The sequence below is a fragment of the Neophocaena asiaeorientalis genome, unplaced genomic scaffold, assembly GCF_003031525.2.
Source record: "Neophocaena asiaeorientalis asiaeorientalis breed wild unplaced genomic scaffold, Neophocaena_asiaeorientalis_V1.1 scaffold540, whole genome shotgun sequence".
Lineage (NCBI taxonomy): Eukaryota > Metazoa > Chordata > Mammalia > Artiodactyla > Phocoenidae > Neophocaena > Neophocaena asiaeorientalis.
The window spans coordinates 4,158,143-4,178,142 of NW_020172141.1; the positions used below are offsets into that span (position 1 = coordinate 4,158,143).

At 51.2% G+C, this 20,000-nt stretch overlaps 1 protein-coding gene across 2 annotated transcripts in view; it reads right to left on the minus strand.

Moving 5' to 3' along the window:
• Window positions 1-12,263: 12,263 nt before the first annotated feature.
• Window positions 12,264-20,000, minus strand: part of SPECC1 (sperm antigen with calponin homology and coiled-coil domains 1) — a 246,390-nt gene continuing 238,653 nt past the window's right edge. For both annotated transcript variants that reach the window (XM_024753283.1, XM_024753292.1), the window contains one exon: window positions 12,264-15,388. In XM_024753283.1, the coding sequence (XP_024609051.1) occupies window positions 15,299-15,388 (90 nt within the window). In that variant the 3' untranslated portion in view covers window positions 12,264-15,298. The remainder of the gene's footprint in view (window positions 15,389-20,000) is intronic.

Here is a 20,000-nt window from a genome sequence, read left to right on the forward strand (position 1 = left end):
CCCCAACGCACACCACGGACACCGCTGGACGGCAGGGCTCGCCCGAGAACGACGGGGAGGCGCGGCCCGTCCCTTGGGCCGGGCTCCCCATCCTCGCCCCCAGCGCCGCCTCGGACCCCTGTTCACCCCGGTTGAGCTCAGGCCCCAAGGCCTCACACGGGACCCTTAACTGAATCCCCAGACCCTTCCCCTGCAGCCCCGGCGCCTCCGGAGAGCCCGGCCTGCGCCCCCTGCCGCCTGTCGGTCTCCCCAGGAGAGCCCGGGCCCAAGCCCAGCTGTTCCAATTTCGGCTCTGCCCAGCCCCGTGCCCCACCCCGCCCCCGCCCCGGGCCTCAGTGACTGACCTTACCACCCCTCGCAGCCTCGCCCACCCAGGGAGGGCGGGTGCTGACAACCTCCCCCGTCCTTCCCCACAGACACATCCGTACGCGGTGCTGCCGATTCTGCCTCCAGAGCTTGGCTTCTCTCCACCCCGAAGTCGCGGCTGGTGGTCCCGCCTCACTGCCTGTTCCCAGCATCCACCCCCATCGCTGCCCTGGGTCCCCGCACCCTGCTCCATGATGCTCCGGGGTCCTCGCCTACAGCGTCATCATTCCAGAGCACACCTGGGCGTGCCTGGCCCCCACCCCACGTGCTTTGCTTGCAGTCACCTGACGAGGTAGTTAAGAAGAGTGTCAGGGGCTTCCCTGGTGGCGCGGTGGTTAAGAATCCGCCTGCCAGTGCAGGGGACACGGGCTCGAGCCCTGGTCCGGGAAGATCCCACATGCCGCAGAGCAGCTAAGCCCGTGCGCCACAACTACTGAGCCTGCGCTGTAGAGCCCGTGCGCCACAACTACTGAGCCTGCACTCCAGAGCCCACGAGCCACAACTACTGAAGCCTGTGCACCGCAATGAGAAGCCCGTGCACCGCAACGAAGAGTAGTTGCTCGCCGCAACTAGAGAAAGCCCACGTGCAGCAACAAAGACCCGACGCAGGCAAAAATAATAGATTAATTTTTAAAAGTCACCGTTTAAATACATGAATGAATGAACGGATCAGATGGCACGTGAACTCTATTTCAGTGTAGCCATAATAACAACAAAGCCCCTCAGCCTCCGTCAGGCATGACCAGTATCGCCTGCCTATGTACCAACAGGGGCAACAAGTTCTCCAAAAGCACTCACAGTGGATGTCCCGGCTGGGCGAAGTTATTATAGGGGATTTTCTCTCTCACTACCAAGGGTTAGAAGCAGATGGCAGTACTGCTCCTTGCCCCCTCTCTGGGCTGCTAACAGAACCCCAGGTGGCAATGACATGCACGCACCAGAGGATGAATCAGGAGTGGTCTAAGCCAATCAAATGACCCCTTTCCCCTTTGCCAGTGATTGATCTAAGGGATGGGCGCGTGACTAACCCTGGCCAACAGGAAGGAAGGGGGATTAGGCAGTGAGGTTCCGACCTCCTTCCTCCCCTCCTGCGTTGGCCACTGTTTTGTGAAAACATGTAACTACAGCTATGGCAGCCACCTTGCAACCATGAGATGACAAACCTGATGTGAAAACCAACACACTGAAGGTGATGGAGGAAAGGGCTTGTGTCCCTGATCACATCTTTTGAACAGCACGAACAACCCCGAGAACTACATCTGGACTTCTTGTTCAACACCCCTGCAAGTGTCCCCACCGTTGTGCATGTTTTCTGGGACTTGCGTCAAAGAGTCCTACAGAATTCAGAGCTACACAAATACTGGGTCAAGGGGATCTTAGTTCTTGGCTCACACATTCAGCAGAACCCCATGGGAGAGAGCGATGGCTGGGACCCCGAAGCCTAGTCTCCAGGGCAGGGCCAGGACTGGGACCATCGCTTCACGTCTCTGAACCTTCGTTTCCTCAGGGATGAAATCATGAGATGAGAAAGCTGAATCCAGTGCCCTCTAAGGTCGCTTCCCTCTCCAACCTCCTGTTACTCAGAGTCCAGGACAGAAATCCTAACTGCACAGGCCACGGACGCAGCCGGCCGCCAGCACCTGCTCCAGATTCCACTCCACAGAGCTCCAGCTGTGCTCTTCCTGCTGTCAGGGATGACAGCTCGGACTCTGGGGAAGATGAAAAAACCACGAAAGGAGAATTGCCACCCCCTTAAGAATAAAGGTTGTCCAGGGTTGAAAAGTAAAACCGGCCCTCCAGCGGCTCAGGATGACATCTGGTGGGGCTGACCATGGCCAAGTCTGTACCTGGTACCTCTGTTGCTGACGTGTTGTTTTCATACACAGCAAAAATGACATGTGCTCACAGTACAAATTTAAACTCACAGACGTGTTTAAGACAGTAAAAGTGCCCTCCCCAACCTCCCTGATCCTGCCCCCCACCCCGTGGTGCACAGTTTTGAGTACTGTTCCAGACATTTTTCTGTGCTTATACAAATATGGTGCCATATATTATAGAATCAAAAATGCTAGTGATGGGGCTTCCCTGGTGGTGCAGTGGTTGAGAGTCCGCCTGCCGATGCAGGGGACGCGCGTTCGTACCTGGGAAAACGTGAAGAGGGTACGCAACCTGGAATTAGTGAACTGGGACATATGCATGTATACATAAATAGATTTTTTTTTCTGAGTACTTTACATATTTTATTCAATGTTTACAACAATCTTATGATGTAGGTACTATTATTATCTTTGTTTTTTAAAATATTTTTAAACATCTTTATTAGAGTATAATTGCTTTACAATGGTGTGTCAGTTTCTGCTCTATAACAAAGTGAATCAGTTATACATATACATATGTCCCCATATCTCTTCCCTCTTGATTGGTACATGACTCTTTTTGAATTATGGTTTTCTCAGGGTATATGCCCAGTAGTGGGATTGCTGGGTTGTACGGTAGTTCTATTTTTAGTTTTTTAAGGAACCTCCATACTGTTCTCCATAGTGGCTGTATCAGTTTGCATTCCCACCAACAGTGCAAGAGGGTTCCCTTTTCTCCACACCCTCTCCAGAATTTATTGTTTGTAGAATTTTTGATGATGGCCATTCTGACCGGTGTGAGATGATATCTCATTGTAGTTTTGATTTGCATTTCTCTAATGATTAATGATGTTGAGCATTCTTTCATGTGTTTGTTGGCAACCTGTATATCTTCTTTGGAGAAATGTCTATTTAGGTCTTCTGCCCATTTTTGGATTGGGTTGTTTTTCTGATATACATTCCTAGATTTTTTAAAAATAAAAGTAGACTTACCCCACCCACACGGTCAAGAAACCTGTTTTTAACAACTATCTCGCGGACATCTTTCTAACAACACATTCATCCCAGTCTTATCTTGAAGATGCCCGGTATTCCATACTATTGGACACACACAATTTAGTTTTCATCACTCTTCTATTCATGGAAATTGCTATTTTATTCCCCTTATTTTTGCTGTTACTCTTGTCCATAGCCCTTCTTGAATATCCATGAGTACTTCTCTGGGCTAAGTTTCCAGAAGTGGGAACACTGTATCAGAGGTTTATATATTAATATTTAACATTTAACGTTAAGACTTAACATACTAACATCTCCAAATCACTCTCCAGAAAGATCCTGTTTATTCATCCTTCACCAACAGTGTATGAAAGCATCCATTTCTGCATAATTGTGCCCAAACCGAACATCACCAACGTTTTTTGTTTCTTCCAATCGGATAAGTAAATATTGACGTCATCATTGCTTTATTTTACATGACTTTCTAGGGAAGTCGAGCTTCCCTTCATTCTTACTAATACTTTTCATTTTTTCTAAGCGTTGCCTGTGAATCCCTTCTTTGACTGGATTGTTTTCTCTTTTTGGAGCTCTTTGTATTATGGTCATTACATAGTGACTGTTGGGTATTGCCTGCGATGTATTGCAAATATTTTTCTCAGCCTGTTTTTTCCCCCCAGTCTGTTTTTAATCTCTTAATTTTGTTTACGGTGTCTTGTTGAACAGAAGCTTTTCATTTTATGTGGTGAAGCGTGCCAGTCTCTCTTCTGGGTTTTGTGTCTCCCTCGAGGAGGATGGATCTAAGCTGCCCCCAATCCCAACACCGCAGCCAGGTGCCCCCCACCCCCACCGCAGCGATGTCATCCTCCCTCAGCTCAGGGCGCAGGTGCCCATCCTGAGCCGTATCATCTCTGGACTCCGATCTGATGAAGGAATCTACTGCCCTCTCTTCCCAGCCGGTACCACACTTTTGGAAAGCACTGTCTTTACGGCGTCTTGATACCTGTCTTCCTTTGTTGTCTTGTTCAGAATTTTCTCAGCCTCTTCTGCTCTGTGGGTCAGACTCGGGTTCCCAACAAGCGCTGTGGGGCACCGGCCGAGCGGCACACTCAGGTGAACATTAGGGAGCTCGGCAGACGCTATTTTCTCTAAAGGGAAGAATCGGGCGTTTTTTTTTTTTTGCGGTACGCGGGCCTCTCCCATTGCAGCGCACAGGCTCCGGACGCACAAGGCTCAGCGTCCATGGCTCACGGGCCCAGCCGCTCCGCGGCATGAACCCGTGTCCCCTGCATCGGCAGGCAGACTCTCAACCACTGCGCCACCAGGGAAGCCCGAATTGGGCTGTTTCAATGATAGTTTTGAGGTCCAGCACTTGAGGTTGGGGTCAGGGAGAGCCACAGGGCTGGGCTTGCCGTCGTGAGCGTTCACGAGCTGGGCCGCTGCCCAGGTGCCCCCCCCCCCCCCGCACCTGCCCGCTGCATCTACCACCCTGGGGACCCAGGTGTCTCCAGGGGGCACACATCCCTCCTGAGGGGCACCAGGTGGCCCCTGGGCGCTCAGCATCTGAGTCACCACCCACCCCATCCCTCTTCCTGCGTTGGGGTCAGGAGCCAGATTCTGGTCTGATGTGTGGCCCAGAGGCCACAGGGCAGCCTCAGTTTCCCCACATCGACTTTTCTTTTAAACCATTTTAACCACATCTAAGCGTACATAGCTCAGTGGCATTAGGTACATTCACATCGTTGTGCAGCCATCACCACCAGGGCTTCTTCATCTTGCAAAACTGAAACTCTGTCCCCGTTAAATAACTCCCACTCCCCCTATGGCTGTTTCACTCAGCACAACGCCCTCCGCGTTCATCCACGTTGCACACGTGTCAGGATTTCCTCCCTTTTAAAGGCTGGATGATACTCCACTGTGTAGACAGACCTTCTGGCTACAGGAATGGGGCTGCTGGACAGGGGTGGGCACCACAGCGGCTGCTGAGACAGGATGGAAGGCGCTGAGCAAATGCTTCTCAGCCTCCTGCATGAGGAAGGGCCCCCTGACCAGGCCGGCCCCCAGGAGCCGGGCAGAGATCAGCACATCTGCTGCTTACCCTCCCTGGGATGCAGGGCAGGCCCGGCTCATCCTGGGGTCCGCCCGGGGCTCCTGGGCCCTCCTGGGGGATCCGCTGCACCGACTGCTCCAGGAGGTGCCCCCGACTCCACGGGTTTTGGCGGGAGTCCCCCTCCACTGCCCACTGCTGTGATCCCCACTCAGCGCAAACATCCCCCCGTCTGACCCAAACGTCCGCCTCCTCCTGACCCCCAAATTTCTACCAGGCCGCTGGGAACTCATGGTGTCACCAGAAGATGCCCCAAATCCTCGGCCTCTTCTCTGAGTGTCCCGTCGTCCTCTTGCTCTCAGGGAAGCGGCCGTGTGCCCCGACCCTCCCCAGGGCGGCTTGCCCCACGCTCCCTCCGGAAGGGGCGGATTTGGGCTCACGTCCACAGTAAGGAAGCATTTCTGCCCGCGGCCATCTGCTCACCCTCCGGCCACTTCCAGGAAGGCGGTTAGTCTGTGTCCCGCCCACACCCGCGCCCCATCCCTGCCCTTCTCTCCCCAGATGTCACCATTCCCGGCAGCTCCAACAATGACTTTCCGCGAATCCTCCGCCTCCGTCTCCCTGGTCCACACTCTTCCCTCCGACCCACATGAACCACCTGTACCCTCGTCATCCTGCTTCAGAGTCACTACTGGTACCCGAATCACCTCCAGAACGTCTGCTTCAGCCGTCCCCCCACCCCCAGCCCATCTCCTGGGCCTCGTCCAGCTGCACCAGCTGTGAAAATAGACACGTGTCCACCCAGGTTGGCAAACAGCCACTGCCTGGGCCTCCGCACATTGGCCTCCGGAGCTCGCGTGGGATTTCACAGCACTCCGCGCCGCTGCCCACGCACGGCCTCGCCCGACGCCCGGGCCCTCGCCGCCCAGGAGCCCGCTTCTTCCGCTAGTTCCTGCGCCCGGCTCCAGACTGTCCCCCACGAGCAGGCAAATGGGCTGCATCCTTCCATCCTTTAGGGGAAAGAAAGGAAAATGACCACGACATCCCTCCCTAACCTCACATCCCTTCCCGCGATCTGCCCTTCACACCAACCTCGTCCCAAGCGAGGGCTCGGGCCCCGACTTCCTCCTGTGTCCTCTCTCTCACCTCTGAGGCCGCGGGTCCCGCCCGTTCCTGAAACCATCTTGTAAAGTCACCAGCTGCGCAAGTCTTGCCCATCCAATGGTCTACTCTCAGTGCTCGTCTGACGCAACCTCTCGCAGCGCTGGTCCACCACTTCCTCTTTCTCCGGTCGCTGGCTTCCAAGATGCCCCTCGGCCTCCGCAGAGGCCACGTGTTGGAGGACCAGGAACCGTCCTCCTGGGGTTTTCTTCTTTCCTCCTGGGCTCCAGGGGCCTGTAGTTTCCTGTCTACTCAACTCCTCTACTTGGCTGTCGAAAAGGTGTCTCGAGCCTGACGCTCATTCCCCGGGCCTTCTCCAGCTCAGGTTCAGCAGGTGCCCGGCTCACACGACCGCGCTCCGTGGAGATTCCTCTCCCCACAGCGGTTCAAGCGCACGCTGCCTCTGCCTGAAACCTGACCCGAACCCGCCGGCTCCTCTCCGCCTTCCCTGCTGTCATCCTGTCTGAGCTCCCACAACGCTCACCTGACCTTCTTGCCAGGCTTTATTATTTTTGCTTTGTTTTATTTTTACACTCTTGTCCCACCACAATCACTTCTCTGCTTGACTTCCAAAGAGGATGTTTAAGAATGTAAGTTAGACCATGTTCAGAATGCTCCAATTACTTCTGACAACCTTGGGAGGTTCTTACCCCTTCCCGCTTCTAGACAGTCACCTCCACATTCTGCCGCCCACACTGGCCCCCCTGCTACACCCCCAACACACGCACACACGCCCCTCCACACACAAGTGGCACGCTCCTGCCGCAGGGCCTCTGCACACGCTGTTCCCAGCCTATCAAGCTCCACCCCCCCTATTTTCATAAGACTCCCTCTCATATCTTTCAGGTATCTGTTCAAACTTTATCACCTACTCGAAGAGGCTTTCTCTGTCCATCCTTCCTAGAACAGCACCTGCCCTCACCGGCCACCCGATTCTCTCCCCCTGCTCTGCGTTTCTCCCTAGTGCTTATCTACACCATCATCTTGTATATTCCTCTGCTTCTCACTTGCCCTGGGCCGAGTCTGTGTCATTCACAACTGCAGCCACAGAACCTGGCACAGAAGAACCACGTGGAATATTTGCAGATGACTCTTAGGGTTGCTCAGATGCAACAGTGAAAGCATTCAAGTCAGGAAAACAAACACCAGGTTACCACTTACTCACAGACAAATGCAACCAGCTATTCCAAACGGTAAGATTGTGCGAGTAGTTAGAAAAAAATAAATGCCTTGCAGAAAAACATAAGGAGCTCCCCCGTCTCCCATGCTTTAACCCCAAATCTGTCTGGTTTTTGTACTTTTTTTTTTTTTTTTTTTTTTTTTTGGTTTCGCGGGACCCGGACCGGGGCACGAACCCATGTCCCCTGCATCGGCGGGCGGACTCTCAACCACTGTGCCACCAAGGAAGCTCTGGTTTTTGTACTTTTGAAAAGGGGGTCACAGTGACTAAATCAGGTCACTTACTGAAAAAGGAAAAGTTAATTCATTTTTACAAGGAGATAAATAGAACATGGTCAAATCCCAGTACCCAGTACCTGCTACCCAGTGGACAGATTTGATGGACATTTGTGTACAAAGGATGTGGGGGTGAAGGTGCAGGACTTAAAATTCTCATGTGACATAAAAAAACACATTTAAAATCGATACAGTGAATACAGGGCAGTGTAAGTTACTATTTATAAATATGGAGGTAACTAAACCGTGAGCTTGTATTACTACGGAAAAAAAGTAAATGTACTTTTCAAAAGCATATGCATCCATACCCCACATGAACACCCCGGTAAATCCCAAATGAACCAAGGATTTAAACTAGAAGAAAGTTCTGGAAGAAAACTTTGAAGCACTCCTTCATAACAGGGCTCCTTTATAACCTTGGAACAGGGAAGGGCTTTGACTTATAATCCAAAGGCATCAAAGAAAAGATAAAAATAAAAAACTCCTACGTGGCAAAAACCAACACACCGTCATAAGCAAAGACAAACAACCAGCCGGGGAAACCATCTGCATCTCGGATCACCAGCATCACCTCTCTCACGCACCAAAAGCGCCAAGATGAGATTTCTAAACACCCAGTAAGAAAAAGATGGGCAAAGGAGTCAAAAAGGCACGTCACACGGAAAGGAACACAAACAGGATTTTAAGGCATACTCAGCCTCATTCACAACAAAATGCACCTTGAAACTAAATTCAGGGACTTCCCTGGTGGTCCACTGGTTAAGACGCCACGCTTCCAGTGCAGGGGGTGCAGCTTCCATCCCTGGTGGGGGAACTAAGATCCCCCATGCCGCGCAGCATGGCCAAAACAATTTTAAAAAACAACTAAATGCGGACGCCGCTTTTCACCTATTAGGATGGGCAAAAATCCAACGGTCTGACAGCATGCTCTGAGGGCCAGGCCGTAATGATGAGAGAAGCCAGTCCAGCTCCCACGGAGGCAGAGTGGCAGTTTCTATCCGGAGCACAAATGCAGGCACCCTCTGACCCAGTGATCATATATGTGAGACTTACTCAGATGAAGTCATCTATGCACGTACACATTAAAATGTACAGCATTGTCGTAACTGCAAAGCACTGCGACTGACACCCCCATGTTCATCCTTGTGGGGTGACTTTGTGCCCCAGTTTGCCTGGGACAGTTTACACCTCTGCTCCAGTGTAATTAGTAACAGACACCCCCACGTGCACTCTTGGAAGGGTCCTGGTTTGTACGACACATCATCCAGCCACCCCACCCCTCCCCAGGGGAGCAGATACATAATTTATGCTACCCTCACGCAGTGGAACACCAGACAGCAGAAACAAAAAGTGAGAATGCTCTCTTTGTATTGACGGGAAAATGTCTCCATGAGACATCATTAGGGGAAAACAAAACAAAACAAAAAGCAAAATGCAGATGTGCCTAGCCTGACACCTTTCAGGTTAAAAAGATGGAGAGCATATGATATTCACACCTGCTTGTATAACACACTCAGGAAGGATACACAAAATAACTGATAACACGGTTACCAGTGAGATTGTGTATGGGGAGAGGAAGGGAGGAATGACTGAGCAGACACGGGACTTTTCACCGTATATCTTTTCATAATTTTTACATTTTTGAGCCAACTAAAAATAAGTTTTTGAACCTATTCAAAGAATTAAACTTTAAGATGAAAAAGTGTATACATTGTCACAGAAGCTTCTAGGTGCCTACACAATGTTGATTCTTCCCCTCCCTAACTTTTAGCCAGCTTCACTGCTATTCACCTAAAAGACTACTTTTCCTGGCCTCCTGTGAAGCTAGGTGTGGCCACGAGACTAAATTCTGCCCAGTGAAATATAAGTGAAAGTGTTAAATGGGTCTTCTAGGAAGACTTAAAAGGGACAGGGCACTCTTCCTCTATCCTGCCACCTGGAATGCAGTTGTGATGACTGGAACTCTGGCAGCCATCTTAGCTCATGAGGACAAATGCCACTTCCTCGGGGATGTCAGAGTGGAAAGGGGTCTGGGTCCCTGAGGATCTGATGACTCTAGCATACCAGCCTTGGACTTTCCACCTCTGGACTTCTCTTTTTGGTGAGAAATAAGTAGTTTCTTACCTAAGACAGTATTGCTCAGGTCTCTCTATCCCTTACAGGTTAACCCAATCCTAAATGATCCGTAAGTGTACCAATAAAATACCACAAGGAGGTTAATTCTGGTAACCCATTTTTTGATGTGATGCCCAGAGCTTTGTATTGTCTTTGTACTTTTTGGTATTTTCTGTACTGAACATGTGTTTTAATAACAACTGTGACTTTAAAACAACATTTACACTACTGCAGGAAACGCATCTTCCGGCTTCTGGTTTCATCATCAGAGACTTTCCCTTTCAAAGGCGGCAATGCTGCCGCTGCTGAGGGTACCATCTCCCACAGCCACTCACAGCAGCAGAGACCTCACCACATCTCTGCTCTTGTGCAGCAAGCTTGGAGCCGCAAGTTAAGGAAGAGTGCCTGCTGCTTTAGACAGTGAACAGGCGGGAGAAGATGCCTGGGTCCAGGTCCGATCCAGATTTGCCAAATCCCCAGGCTCCACGAGTCTGCTCTCTGCTGGGAGACAGTTTTCCATTGTCTGAAGTAGGGGAGGAATCCTCCATGGGCTGGGGACACAGACAATGAAACGCAGGTGGGTTCCAGCTGACTCAACCTGGAGGATGGGAAGGCCAGCAAATGTTCTTGGAATCCAGCCTGGTTCCTCACACTGCCATGTGCAAACAGCTCGAGAGGAGAACCTTTCCAGAAACGTGTAGATAGGGGCTCCAAGGAGGCTGGTAACCACCATGCTCCCTGGTTTTCTATTCCCAGATGCCTGCAGTTACACAATTTGTGACTCACCTTTGTGGCCAGTTTTGTGCTTCTCCAGCTGGACTCGCGCCGCCCCGAAGCTGGACTCACTCCCCGGACTCGCAGGCATGCCTGTGGGCTCTCGACACCACGGGACATGGCTTTAGGATGAGGTGATGAACCTTGCCGGCACGTTGATGTTACTCAAAGATTTTTTTAGGGGAAAAGTCACCCTCTTTATATGAAACTCACTGATATGCTGTGGAGGGAATGTAGAATTCTCAACATTTTTAAGACTTCAGATAAAAAATATAGGCCCTCAAAATAAAAGATCCCTAAGGAAGTCATAGTGCACAGCTTCAAACTTGTCTTGAGACCCTGAGGGGCATGAGCTGGTCTAGGAGATAAGGTCTAACACCCTGGCTCACAGGACTGCAAGCTCAGACTGGTTGAAAATATCCCTGGCCCTGTAATACATCCGATCTCGTCATCTGAACAAATGAAGATGCGGCTCTGCCCTGGGGAGCCGAGTGCCCTGCGGCAGGAAGGTGGTGGTGCTTGGCCGCTGGCCAAGACCCCACGGGCAGCTCAGAGCCACCCAGGCTGAGTCACGAGACACCACCAGGAGCATGGGCTGTGGGTCAGCCCCACCGGGAGCAGACTCAGCACACACGGGCTGTGCTTCGTCCAGAGAGGGGCCCAGGCCCACAGACCAGGAACCTCCCCGCTGGACCCCAAGCCACGGAGGGATGACTGGCAACGGCTGAGGCACTGGCCATCCACCAAATGTCCACGCGTCCGTGTGTGTGGGCACGCACGCACGTATGCGGGCTGAGCCGCTGACACGGCTTTGGGTCATCACATGGGGAGCCTGGTATCTTCTGGGTGCAGCGTCACGCGGCAACTGACGGCCCAGCAGAGGAAGTGGCTGGCGGCCACCGTCCTGGCCCCGGGCCTGTCACACCCTCATCCCAGGCTGTGCTGTCCTGGGAAGACGGAGTCCCCCAGGAGGGAAAGGCCAGCGCGTGGGGCCTCCGCGGGAGGAGGGGGAGGTGGAGAGGCTTCTCCTCTGTCCTCTCCTGTGGGCAGGGCTGGTCCCCAAAGGCACCGTGAAGGATGGCCTCCGAGTGGTGCCCGAAGACAACACGTCACCTGACGAATCGCTCGCTCAGCGTCCTGGTGTCAGCACACACCAGCATCCCCGGTCTGTTAAAGTTCGTGTTCACTCTGCCTCCGCGATCTCGGTATAACCTCTCCTGCCCCCCACCGCCAGGGGGCACATCCAAGCAGCTCTGCAGCACCCCGTGAGGCCCTGGAGGGCGGGGCCCCCGGGGAACCGCAGTCACAGCAAGGGGCTGTGCAGGGGAGGGGGCCAAGGGGCGTCAGGACCCAGTCCTTTCTGGTCACCCCCGGCAGTTGCAGTGGGGACCACGGCCCAGTGAGGAACAGGGACGCGAAGATGCCAGTTTGGAAACAGACTGAACGGAAGCCTGGCACTTTGAGAAAACAGTAACAATAAATGTCACTGGGACAAATTCACAGTCAGACAGAAACAAAATATATTTATTAGAAATATTACAGAGCCATACATCGCACGCATCCACGTTCACAGTTACACACGCCTCTGTTGCGTCCTGACAGCGCTGGGCACGGTCTGTGCTCTTGGCAGAAATGAGGCCACAAACGCACTGCTGCATTCCACTCATGCAGTCGAAGGTACTGAGCTATTCGGGACAGCACAGGTTTAGCCCAACTCTAACCTGGGTCGGAGAAGTGAAACCCGCAGTGATGCCAGGCACACGCGATATTAAAAATCCTTTATAAAAAGGTTGCTGGGTCCTGTCCTTCGCTGCACGTCACTGGTCAGCTCCTCTCAAATGGCCCTCGAGCTCTGGGCTGGGAAGAACTAGGACTGGATTTGGCAAAGGGGCTTGTATCTGACGACCGAGACCTCTGTCCCCAGGCAGCGCGGTGCCTGTCCCCTCAGCGGGGACGTGGGGGGCGACTGGGAAAGCAGCCTGTGGGTCTGGGGACCGTGACGCCAGGTGTGAGCCGCTCAGGATCCTCTGGGTGGAATCAACAAAAGCTATAAAACAACAGCTGGGTGAAGAAGGAAAACCAAAGACCGTCGTAGTTTCTGAAGTGAGGAGGGACAGAATGGGAGGTGGGTGAATTTGCCTGGTTGCCCAGACACCGAGCCCTGTGGGCAGGGCCCGTGGAGCCACCATCAGCTGTGAAACAACTCAACGCAAAGAACCATGGACTTCTCTTCATGTCTTTAAAAATACAAAACAAAACAAAACTCTTCCACTCTTGGGGGGGTCTTGCATTCTGCATCTATCTTGTGTATAAAAATAATACATTTTTTGGAAAAAGGATCTGTAGAACCACCAAATAATTTTAAGTGACAGAGTACTGGCTGATGGAAGATGGGAAGTAACACGGATACTGTGACCTCTGAAAACCTCAGGACAGAAAACTGGGGAGGATGCGGTTTGCTGACAGTAAACACCGTGTGTTCTCAAGTTTTCCACACTCACCTTGTGCTCCGAGCTCCCCAGTTAAAACCTGACCTACGCGGCGGCCCCCTGCACCCTGCCCCGACCCTGCAGTGCTGAAAGGCCTGAGCCGGCACCCCCGGGCCCCGCAGGGCCACACCTGCCCCTGCGCCACCGCTGTCCCTGCGGGCAGGACACAGGTGCCCTGTGCCCTAACGGTGCTCTTGCTGCAAAGCAGTCAGGCAACCTGTTTGCGTCATGAAAACAAACTGCACATGGCCTCCTCTCCTCTTTTTAGCCTAAAGGCGGTAGCAGCTCCAGCATGGGGGGAGGGGAAACAGCAACACCTCCACCGCAGAGGCTCCGTGCTGATTCCGAATCCCCCTCAGTGATCACTGAAGACAGGACACCGCAGCGCCCAGGCCCCTCCCACACGGAGCCTCACGGTGACCCCAGGCTGCACACAACCAGCAGCGTCCCAACCCCACTCCTGGGGAAGCAAGCAAGGCAGGGTCGGGGGACGAGGAGACACCGTGAGTATCTTTCAGCGGACCGCCCCTCAGGAAGGCGAGAGCTACACCTGTCCGGGTGGTGCCTCCAGCTTCCATGTGAAGACAAATCATCACGGCCACCGTCACCAGACTCTCTCCTTTCAGTGCTTCTCGGGGACTTTGAAAATATACGGAACGCAACCCTGGTCCCCTTCCCAGTACTCTGACTCCACGCCGGGGCAGGTGAGGAGTGTGTGTTTTCAACGAGCCCCCTGCAGAAGGACCCCAGCCAGCGGCCTCGGCAGCTTGAGGTGGAGGGACGGGCGCCGCGTGGGACCCGGATGCCTCTTCCAAGGCGGCCGGGAGGGAGGGCCGAGCTCAGCCGCCCCCAGGACAGGGACTGATGGGGCCCCGGCTACGAACAAGGGCTCCTACCAGCCTGCAGGGAGTACTGCGCCAGCTGCCCTGGGCTCTGGGGCCGTGGGAAGGACCCTGGTCGACGGGCGCTGATGTAAGCAGCAGCTGCGGGATCCCCCTGGGCCGGGGTGAACCTCATTTGCTACGTAATGTTCATTTATTTGCCCAGGTGATTACCTGCACCTGCACCTCCCAGGCGGAGGGCGGCTCTGGAGAGGGCTCTGCTGCCGCTTAGGGTCACTGCAGGCTCTAGGGAAACCGAGTTGCCTCCTTCAGCTGTACCCCAGGCGGCTCTGCCTGCCCCCAGGGCGTCCTTTGCCGTGCAAATGTAGGCGGCCTGGGGAAGGGCTAAAACCACAGCCAGAGCTGAAATACCGTTTACGTCGCCGTCTGCCCAGCATCCCAAGAAGTACACGTCCTCCAGCTGTTTGTGCAAAAGCACGGGGACCCCGGCCAGCACAGGCCAGTGCCTTCTGTCTGAGCGACTTTGTCAGGTTCCGTGCGGGGCAAACGTGTGGGTGTGGATGGGGCGTGAATACGTGCAGGACACTCGGAGCAGGTGACAGTCACGGAGGCTTCCCGTCCGCCGCCGCTGAGCACGGGGTCCTGGTGTGACTGCATCCCAGACACACACCCTCCTGTCCCTCCCAGGGACACCTAGCAAACTACCCAGGGGCTCCTTTACATCTCAAGTTTGATCTTCCACCCAAAGAATCAAATAAGGGACAGGAGACCTAAAGGTGGTGAAGTCCTTACTGAGGACGCAAGTCTTTTCCCCAGGACGCAGGGCGCTCATGTGTTTCAGGGTTGCTTGAGAGCAAACTTTCTCTTTTTGTGTTTTGTTGGGCATTTTTCTTTTGGAGGGGTCTGGGAGGTGTCAAGTGGAGAGTTTTTATAGAGGCAGAAGCCAGCATCTGTAGTAGAGACGGTGGGGTTTGGAAGTGCTGTTTGTCGTGAGATTCAGGGCAGCTCCAGTGAACACACCGCTGGGTTCCCGCGGAGAAGGGGGGCCCAAGAGAGCGTGGCCCCCCTCCACTTACGGGCCACGTGCGTCGGCGTTCAAGATGGGCATGGTGGACCTGGCTGTTTCTTGTGTGTGTGCTGGCCCTGGGCAAGCTGGGCGGTGGACGGAGCAGGGACAAGCAGCAAGCACTGCCTCCAGACTTACGTCTCGAAGTACTTGTAGATCTGGGCCACGTACTGCATCACGCTCTGCCAGTCGGGCCGGTCTGTGTGCAGCATCTCACTGAGCTCCTGCGGGAGAGGGCAGAGGTCATAGGGGGCCACAGGCCTTCCCATGCAGCCGGCAGGTACAGGCAACACCCAGCCGGTGCTAAAGGTGCTTAGTGAAAAGAAAAGCTTTTCCTTCCCGTTTGTTCAAGAGATGCTGTCCCTTTTAGGAAACGTGAGACTTGACCTCCCGCCTCTCCCATCTTTTAACAACATGACAATGCACATTAAAAGAAGTTTTGAACTAAAAATAAGAATTGCCCTATGATCCAGCAATCCCACTCCTGGGCATATGTCTGGACAAAACCATAATTCGGAAAGACCCATGCACCCCAATGTTCACTGCAACACTATTCTCAACAGCCAAGACATGGACACAACCTAAATGTCCATCAACAGAGGAACGGACAAAGAAGATGTGGTACATATATACGATGGAAGACTACTCGGCCATAAAAAAGAACGAAATAATGCCACTGGGAGCAACATGGATGCAGCCAGAGATTACCATACTACGTGAAGTGAGTCAGACAGAGAAAGACAAATACCATATGATATCACTTACATGTGGAACCTAAAATATGACACAGGGCTTCCCTGGTGGTGCAGTGGTTGAGAATCTGCCTGTTAATGCAGGGGACACGGGTTCGAGCCCTGGTCTGGGAGGATCCCACATGCCGCGGAGCAACTAGGCCCGTGAGCCACAACTACTGAGCCTGCGCGCCTGGAGCCTGTGCTCCGCAAGAAGAGAGGCCGCGATAGTGAGAGGCCCGCGCACCGCGATGAAGAGTGGCCCCCGCTTGCCACAACTAGAGAAAGCCCTCACACAGAAACGAAGAACCAACACAGCAAATATAAATAAATTAATAAACTCCTACCCCCAACATCTAAAATATGACACAAATGAATCTATATAGAAAATAGAAACGGACTCACAGACAGAGAACAGACTTGCGGTTGCCAAGGAGGAGGGGGTTGGGATCAGCAGATGCAAACTATTATATATAGAATGGATATAAGGTCCTACTGTAGAGCACACGGAACCGTATTCAATATCCTGTGATAAACCACAATGGAAAAGAATATGAAAAAGATGTATATATGTATATAACTGAATCACTTTGCTGTACAGCAGAAATTCACACATGGTAAATCAACTAGACTTCAATATAACAAAAGTTTTGAAAAGAGTCACCGCGATTCCATTATTGTAAAAGGATTCCCACCTCTCCAAGCTACCTCTGAACGCACACCTGTGTCCCACACGCTCCGTCACTGTGTGCCCCGTGCTTTGACACTTTTCATACACAATTTCCCACACACCTGTGCTGTGTCATTTTAGCAGACGTGCACTGTCCAGGGGAATGACTATCCCCTGTCCTCTCAGTGCATGGCATGTGACTGTGGTCCCTTCTTCACCACACAGACTTTGCAACGAGCATCTCCTCTGTGCGGTACTGCTTCCTTCTGTTGGATTCGTGCCACAAAAGTCCTGAACTGATTGAAAGCTGTTTTACCAGAATTAAGGGTCACCATTCCATGTTTTATTGTTGTTTCCCCCTCATTTTGTTGGCAATGAGCAGGCAGAGGCAGAGGCCGGGAGTGGCGGCAGGCAGGACGGCACTCCGTCTGTTGCTTGGCCAGGCCTTCCTGAAATTCATGGTGCTGAACGTATTTAATAATTCACTTTGGGCCTGAACCTGGATTCTTTTGTGGTCACAGGAGAACACTAGGGAAGGTCCTGGCGTAAAGCCAGAAGCAGAGATGCAGTGGAAAAGCAGGCTGAACTTAGCACATCTGCTCCTGGGCGGGGTCAGAACTGGCTGAGGCCTGGAACCAGCCATTTAGCTTCTGTTTCAACATCTGAATATATTTTACTGATTTTGCTCCCTGGTTATGTGAAGAAATCAGCACAGCATTGGTCATGGGAAAGGGGTGGAAAAGAAATGCGTGGAACATTCCACACAGATGTACCTAGAACAATTTGAAAAGGAAAACAAAGTGTTTTCCAGAGATGCTGGAGGGACGGCAAACCTCCCTCCAAGGGGGGCAAGGACGCGTCTTCCTGCTTAGAGAGGATTCGGAAGTCTGATCAATATTCACTGTTTTACTCAGAGTATCCGATAGGCCTGAACCTAACAATAATTAAATTTTAAAATATTTTGGTACATGGTTAACGTGACATCTGAACGTGTTTGAAGAAATCATTTAGCACTCTTCAGGAGAGGAGAGGGTATGCCACAACAATAAAAATCTGGTTAATTCTTCCAAACAGTTCAGGAAGAAAGAATACCAATTCTACACAATCTCTTCCAGGAAACAGAAGAGGAGGGAACACCTCCTCACTCATTCTGTGAAACCAGCGCCAATACTAATACCAAAACCAGACAAAGACATTACCAAAAAAACCTACCAACTTCTCACTTGAACATAGACACAATAATCCTTAATAAATATTATCAATTGAATCATGATCAAGTGGGGTTCATCTCCGGAAAGCAAGGCTGCTTCAACATCCATAAATCAATCAATGTTATTTATACTAACAGACTAATAAGAAAAACCATATGGTCATATCAATAGATGCAGAAAAAGCATTATACAAAATTCAGTAACTATTCAAAATAAAGGTTCTCAAAATACCAGAAATAGAAGGGTATTTCTTTTACCTAATAAAGAACATATACAAAACCCAAGGGCTGACATCATACTTAATAGTGAGAAACTGAGCACTTCCCCGCTAAGATCAGCAAAAAAGAACAAGGTGAGGATGTCTTCTCTCACCTCTCCTAGTCAGCACTCTACTGGTAGTTCTAGCCAGTGCACTAAGGCAAGAAAGAGAAACAAAAGGCATACAGATTAGAAAGAACTAAACTGTCTTTATTCGCAGATGACATGACTGTCTGTGCAGAAAACTCCAAAGAGTCTACCAGAAAAACCTCTTGGAACTAATATGCAAGTTTAGCCAAGTCTCAGGACACAAAATCAACAACTTTCTTACATGCCAGCAATGAACAACGGCATATTAAAAAAAAGAAAAAAAAAAACCAACCATTTAAAATGGCACCCAGAAAAAATCTACATGCAGAAAACTATAAAACACCACATGCAGAAAATTACAACATAATGATGAAAGAAATCAAGAAGCTCTAAATAAATGGAGAGATGTTCTAGGTTCATAGCTTGGGGATGGAGTATTGTTAAAATGGCAATTCCTCCCATCTGATCTACAGATACAATGCAACCCCAATCAAAATCCCAGCAAGCTGTTTTTGGGGGTAGATAGCGACAAACTGATTCTAAAATGTACAAAGGCAAAGGTACCGGAATAGCCAAAACAATTCTGAAGAGAAGAATAAAGTTGGGAGACTTGATGTCACAATTTCTAAAGCTCTGTTGATCAAGGCAGAGTGGTGCTGGTCAAGGGGCAGACACTTGGGGCATGCTATGCGTATTCTACCACAATAAAAATAATTGATAAAAAGAAAAACGATAGGGCTTCTTGTCCTCAGGGGTCTTGGTGGGGATGGAGATAAGCTCTATAATCAGAGAAATTACAACATCACACACACGTGCTCCACAGACTATGAATAAATTGTGCTTTCAGAGCCCAGGTGGGCACGGCTGCCCAGAGGCAGGTTCACGGAGGGGTGAGACGTGGGCTCTGGAGACAGCTGGCCTCCTTGACCCTTGTTTTGCTACTCACTGGCCATGTGCCCTTTCATGGAACCGCACTGTCTCAGCGTCCCACCCACAAGGAGCATCTACATCGCAGATGTAGGGCCAATGAGTCAACACGTGGAAAATGCCTGGCACAGAGTAAACATGCTCATAGTAAGTGAATTAATTGTCTAAGTAGCCTCTATAAAGTTTATGCTACAGATCAGGTCCAGTTATGCCTAAGGAATCATTCTGATATCCCTGTAAAATCCTGAGTTGTAATGACCTCCCTTCCCAGGTGACCTGAAGACCTTAGGCTGTGTGAGGAGTGACCGTTCTGGTGGACACACTGGCTCACCCAGCAAGCCACACCCTCACAGACCGTATGACCCAGTGCGGGCGTGCCCACCTCAGCAGGTACGAACACATCAACCCTCAGAGGGCACACATGCTGGCTGCTTTTACGGCAGTGGCAACCGTATCACACATATTCTCTCTCCTATTCTTCCTGTGAGGAGTTGTTCCACCTGTGATGTGGGGTGTTAAACTTCTATATTACACCGTGGCTGGGAAGGAATGCATTCTAAAATTTGGGGAACACTGTAGGGTTTTCACTTGTAAAAAATCTCATCCTTGCTAACAATGGTAAACCCAGAAACCTATATTTGCTAGAATATACACATATAAGGGAATTTTTTTTCCTGACTAATCTAATAACAGAATTTGACCAAGGACTTGGGATTATTACTGCTGTCAGTTCTGACTGGGTGTATTTTTAAAATGTCATGTGTAATTAAATATGTTATTTTTCAATCCATCTCACGATACTGTAAAGCAAATTTAATAATGTAGGAAGCTTCTATTTTCTTGATGGCATAAACGGGTTAAACTGCTCACAAACATTCCTAAATGGTTCTGAGATTCATCACAATGTTTGTCAGGAGCTCCTCAGAGACATCGCTACAAATGAAACTGC